The 6,000-nt window shown below is 47.5% G+C and overlaps 1 protein-coding gene across 1 annotated transcript in view; it reads left to right on the top strand.

The window, feature by feature from the left end:
* The first annotated feature begins 3,276 nt into the window (after positions 1-3,276).
* Positions 3,277-6,000, top strand: part of CDC16 (cell division cycle 16) — a 29,707-nt gene continuing 26,983 nt past the window's right edge. Inside the window, exons 1-3 of the mRNA XM_078070050.1 lie at positions 3,277-3,488; positions 4,715-4,769; positions 4,871-4,968. Of these exons, the coding sequence (XP_077926176.1) occupies positions 3,441-3,488; positions 4,715-4,769; positions 4,871-4,968 (201 nt within the window). The 5' untranslated portion in view covers positions 3,277-3,440. The remainder of the gene's footprint in view (positions 3,489-4,714; positions 4,770-4,870; positions 4,969-6,000) is intronic.

Genomic DNA, 6,000 nt, shown 5'->3' with positions numbered 1-6,000 from the left:
ACCCTGGGATCATGACCTGAGCCGAAGGCAGACGCTTAACAACTGAGCCACCCAGGTGCCCCCTTCTTACCTATTCTTTAGTTAGTTTCCTATTTTAGCCAAATGGATGCATATGAGAAACACTTTCCTATACCTTGCTTTTCCCCCCTTAATATATGTTGGAGATTGTTCCATATCCATACACAGAACTGCCTTGTTCTTTTATTTTTTAATTTTGTTTATATATTTTGAAGTTTATTTATTTATTTATTTTTAAAAATATTTTATTTATTTATTTGACAGAGAGAGACACAGCAAGAGAGGGAACACAAGCAGGGGGAGTGGGAGAGGGAGAACCAGGTTTCCCGCCGAAGCAGAGAGCCTGATGTGGGGCTTGAACCCAGGACCCTGGGACCATGACCTGAGCCAAAGGCAGATGCTTAATGACTAAGCCACCCAGGCGCCCCAAAGTTTATTTATTTATTTTTAAGTAGCCTCTACACCCAACATGGGGCTTGAACTCATGACCCTGAAATCAAGAGTTGCATGCTCTTCTGACTGAGCCAGTCAGGCACCCCTACCTTGTTCTTTTAAATAGCTGCATGGTATTCCACTATGTGCGTACACTGTGACTTCTTGAATCGGTTTCCTATCTGTCAGGTTATTAAAGTGTCCCTTATTAAAGTGCTATGATGACTATCCTCATAAAGCATGTCATTCTGCACATGTGCAAAATGTATCTCTAGAAGTGGAAACATTAGGGCAGAGTATGTACATATTTAGTTTTGGAAGACATTCCATCTTGTTCACCATGGACGGTATACCAACATCACCCACAAAAATAATATATGAGAGAGCCTGTTTCCCCACACTCTTGCCAACAAAGTGTCACCAATCTTTTTGCTCTTTGCTGATGTATAAAAAGTGACACCCTACTATAATTTTAATTTTTATTATGAAGTTGAGCTTTCTTTCATGTCTAGAATCTATTTGCATTTCTTTCCCTATGAAGTATATTTTCAGTCATTTGCCCATTTTAATTCTTGAGCCATTGGTCTTTTTTTTTTTTTTAAAGATTTTATTTATTGGGGCGCCTGGGTGGCTCAGATGGTTAAGCGTCTGCCTTCGGCTCAGGTCATGATCCCAGGGTCCTGGGATCAAGCCCCACATCGGGCTCCTGGCTCAGCCGGGAGCCTGCTTCTCCCTCTCCCTCTCCCTCTGCCTCTCTCCCTGCTCATGTTCTCTCTCTCTCTCTGTATTTCAAATGAATAAATAAAAAATTTTTAAAAATTAAAAAAAGATTTTATTTATTTATTTGACAGAGAGAGACATAGTGAGAGAGGGAACACAAGCAGGGGGAGTGGGAGAGGGAGAAGCAGGCTTCCCGAGGAGCAGGGAGCCTAATGCGGGGCTCGATCCCAGGACCCTGGGATCATGACCTGAGCCGAAGGCAGATGCTGAACAACTGAGCCACCCAGGCGCCCCAGCCGTTGGTCTTTTTTTTAAAGATTTTGTTTATTTATTTGAGAGAGTGAGAGAGCAAGAGTGAGAGAGAGAGAGAGAGCACAAGTGGGGGGGCGGATCAGAGAGAGAGGGAGAAGCAGGCTCCCCACTGAGTAGGGAGCCTGATGCGGGGTTCAATGTGGGGGCTGGATCCCGACTCCGGGATCATGACCTGAGCCGAAGGCAGACTCTCAACAACTGAGCCACCCAGGCAACCCGAGCCATTGGTCTTTTTATAGTGGCTTTACATCTAAAGGAAATTAGCATCTTATGGTAGGTTTCCAATTTATTTCTTGTCTTTTGACTTCATTTGTGGTTCATCCATCTACATTATTTTTTTTTGGTAATGAGAATGCGTTGCCTTTGTTCAAAAAATTTAACTTCATTATGAGGAGGAAAGGCTCAGCTTATATCACCTCCATTTTCATCACTTACGTGTCACCCAGTTTTCACTTGGGTAGTATTGACTCTTCCCTCGTGGTCCCTCCACTCCTTCCTGAGTCATGCATCTTTGTACTTGTTCACTGCACTTCCGTATTTACACACCTGTTTCCTTCCAATAGATTGGAAAAAGTTCTGTGCACTACCTCAGGTTGTTCTGTGAGGTAACTCTCCGAGGTCAAAGAAGTTTTACAGTTTTATTGAACTATATTTTACATACTGTAAAATTTAAAGTGTACAGTTCGTGGCTTTTAGTTCATTCAGAGTTGTGCAGGAATCACTACAATCCATTTTAGATCACTGTGGTAATCCCCAGCAATCTCATTTGCCCAAGCCCATCCCTCAGTCCAGCCCCTGACAACCACTATATTTCATACACATGGTGTTAAAGAAAAAAAATACTCAACTGACATTTGTCAAAGCATAGTAAGAAGATTTTACTCAAGGTAGGGGAGCTATCACCATAGGTAGAGGGACCACTGATGGTGGAAATCTGCGGCGAGGACAAGAAATTGGGCTCAACTCTGAATACACCACAGGCAAGTGGGAATTCATAGCCAAGGAGCAGGGCGGGGGTCTCTGAATAGAAAATTATTAAGAGGAAACATGGCGGGGGGGGGGGGGTTCTGTCTAAACCGACCTAACAGGATTCTTGCAGAAGGCAAGCCAGGGTGCTCAGACAGCAACTGGAGGGTGCGGGGGAGGATACAGGAATTCGCGCATAAATCAAGGGTGAGCACACACACAGGGTGGGGGGTTCTTGCTACAATGGGACGATGCAGGACGGAACACGGAAGTCCCAAAGTCGGGTGTGGCTGAAAGAGGGATTCGGGGGACGCCGAGCGGAGCTTAGTCAGTGGGGGCGCCCTCGGAAGGGAAGCACGGACAGGGGGTCCCTGCCCAGCGGAAGGCGCGTCCACGTCGGCACGATAACGTTCCAGGGTACGGATTCGGTCTCAGTAGGCCAGCCTCTGTAGTTCTTACTGGGTTTTGGTCACAGCTTCCTCTACCTGGGGGTTCTGCCGCAAGACAGCGTGACGGGGACACGTGGCGACCCCAGCGGCGCGCCGTGACTCGGCCTCGGCCTCGGCCCTCCGAGGCCGGCGTCGTCGCCTACGCCCCAAGCCCGTCTGCGACCGCCCCCCGCCCGCCCCCGGACCAGCATACGAGTGAACGGCGCACGGACACAACGACGCGCCGCGCGACCTGGGACCTTGAGTGGGAGGGAAAAGCGTCCACGGCCCCCAAACCGCCGGCAACCCAAGGGCCAAGGCAACGCCTCGGAACCAACGGCACAACCCCGGGTTCCGGCGCCGGAGGGGACGCGTTTGCGGAGGACTTCCGGGGCGGGGTCTGGCCGGGAGCGGAAGATCCCGGGCGGTGCGCGGAGCTGGGCGGGGTCGGACCGGGTGCGGGGGCCGCGGCGCGGGCTCCAGGCGCGCCCAGCCGGCAGCGGGAGGGAGGGCTCGCGCCGGGGCGGCGGACGCCGCTCGGTCGGACTCCTCGGCCGCGCGGCCATGAACCTGGAGCGGCTGCGGAAGCGCGTCCGGCAGTACCTGGACCAGGTGGGCGGCCCGACCCGGGGAGCGCGGGCCCCGGGGCTCGGGAGGCAAGCCCGCTCCGAGCGCTGGCCCGCAGGGGAGACTGTCGTCGCGGTCTTGGTGGCGCTTGATCCGGCCGGGCCTGGGCCTTCGCCCTGGGGTAAAGCCCCCGAAGGGAGGGGTGAAGCCCACCCCCCCACCGCCCCAGCACTCTGTGCAGCTGGGAGGATGAGCAGCACTGGAGTGGACACCACCTAGGCGCCTCGCGAGCCCAACACGTGCTCAGAGCCCCGCTCTGCAGCCGCCTGACTGCTGGGGCAGAGTGGGTGCTCAGAGCAAGTGGGAGGATTGCTGTAGGAGGAAAGTTGCAGGGTGGTCTTTGAATTTAGCTAGTTAATAGAAAATGTTCAAGAAGTGTAGTTGTAATTCTTATTTGTGGCAGAACTTAAGTAAAGATAGATAACCGTGTTTTGTCGAGTCAGTACTTTTAAAGTTATGTTAACTGTATCTGCACTGCCTTTGAATGAACAGCAGTGTTTAAGAAATGACTCCAGAATCAGCAAGGTCACTTAGTTTTTGTAAAGCTTATACTCTCCAAATAAGTTGGAAACCAAGAAAGGGAGGGAAAAGCATATTCGATATGAAATGTTCAGAATGGATGTGAAATGATGCTGCCAGATGCCTGCAGTACATTGGAGGGTTGTATTTTGGTAAGTCAGTTGAATGGAACAGATGCCCCTGAGCACTTTCTGTTTGGCCCTGGGGACTGGTGAGGAGTGAGACAGGCCTGGTTTCCACCCTTGGGGCACTTACAGTGAGCAGATTTGTAACCATTCCCTAAGCATTCCTCTTCCCAGATTGAGGGGCAACAGAGCTCCTAGTTGCATTCATTCAAGAACTGAGAACCACTGCTAATGAGGAGATACCGCAAAAGAATTGTTTAATTTTCTAGTGTTTTAGGTACCTGCTGATAACATTTTTCCAATGTATAAGTTTAAAAAGAAATCCTACCTTCTTAACTGTATATATCAAAGATCTTACAACAATGTTTTTATTGTACCACTGAACCAAAACTCACCTAGCTGAGATGTAAAAATGGAGGTATGATTGGTAGACCCTTGCAACATGTTAACAATTATTATATTAAGATGTTGGTTTACTGTATAGCATTCTAATAATATTAGATATCTGTTTAAAACTGTTGAAATAACAGCAGTTACTTTTTTTCTTTTTTTTTTTTTTACATATAGCAACAGTATCAAAGTGCTCTATTTTGGGCAGATAAAGTAGCTTCACTCTCTCATGGTAAGTGGCAACTTCTAATTTTTTTTCTGATTTCTGTATTTTAAAAACCTTTTTATTTTTCCTTGTACCTCTGACCATTATGTGTTTTTTTTTCCTTCCAGAGGAACCCCAGGACATTTATTGGTTGGCTCAGTGTCTGTACCTAACAGCACAATATCATAGAGCAGCCCATGCACTTCGGTCACGAAAACTGGACAAAGTAAGTGTTTTTGTGAACTTTAAAGCTTCCCAAAGTCTTCCCAAAGCTTTTCAAATTGTTACTGGATTAAATGTCAAAATTATTTAAAAGGATTCAGTTTTTCTTATTGAATGTAAAGAGAAATTTTCTTATTCCTAATCTCAGTCACTTTTGCCCCCCCAATCTAGTCACTAAGTCTTGAGAATTCTGTTTTCTAAATAAGTCTGAAATTACGGATCTTCCTTTCCATCTCATTACTGCTCATACGTGTCAGGTCTTTAATTTGTTTTGTTTTAGCCTTTTGTCTCTCTTCTCTAGTAACATCTTTCCCACTCTACTTTCCCTCTCTTTTTAACTATCTTTTAAACTATCACAAGGGTAGGGGCACCTGGGTGGCTTAGTTGTTGGGTATCTGCCTTCGGCTCAGGTCGTGATCCCAGGGTCCTGGGATGGAGCCCTGCATCGGGCTCCCTGCTCGGCGGGAAGCCTGCTTCTCCCTCTCCCACTCCTCCTGCTTGTGTTCCCTCTCTCGCTATGTCTCTCTCTGTCGAATAAATAAATAACATCGGGCGCCTGGGTGGCTCAGTTGGTTAAGCGACTGCCTTCGGCTCAGGTCATGATCCTGGAGTCCCGGGATTGAGTCCCGCATCGGGCTCCCTGCTCGGCAGGGAGTCTGCTTCTCCCTCTGACCCTCCTCCCTCTCATGCTCTCTGTCTCTCATTCTCTCTCTCAAATAAATAAATAAAATCTTTAAAAAAAAAAAAATAAATAAAATAAATAAATAAATAAATAAATAACATCTTTAAAAAATAAATAAATAAACTATCACAAGGGTAGTCTTCCCAAACACAGGCCTGATGATAGAACTCACAGTGTCACTCAGTGATCTCCCATAACCTACAGGGTAAAATCAGATGCATCAATAGGCACCAAGGTTCCTTTATGATTTCTCTGCAGTCTGTGTGGAAGCCAGCGCCTCCACCAGTACATGTACACGCACCTTAGTCATGCTGACTACTTGCAGTCCCTTGGACATGTGATAGCTGTTCATGT

Source organism: Halichoerus grypus, chromosome 4 (genome assembly GCF_964656455.1).
Source record: "Halichoerus grypus chromosome 4, mHalGry1.hap1.1, whole genome shotgun sequence".
Classification (NCBI taxonomy): domain Eukaryota; kingdom Metazoa; phylum Chordata; class Mammalia; order Carnivora; family Phocidae; genus Halichoerus; species Halichoerus grypus.
This window is presented reverse-complemented; position numbering and strand designations above follow the sequence as displayed.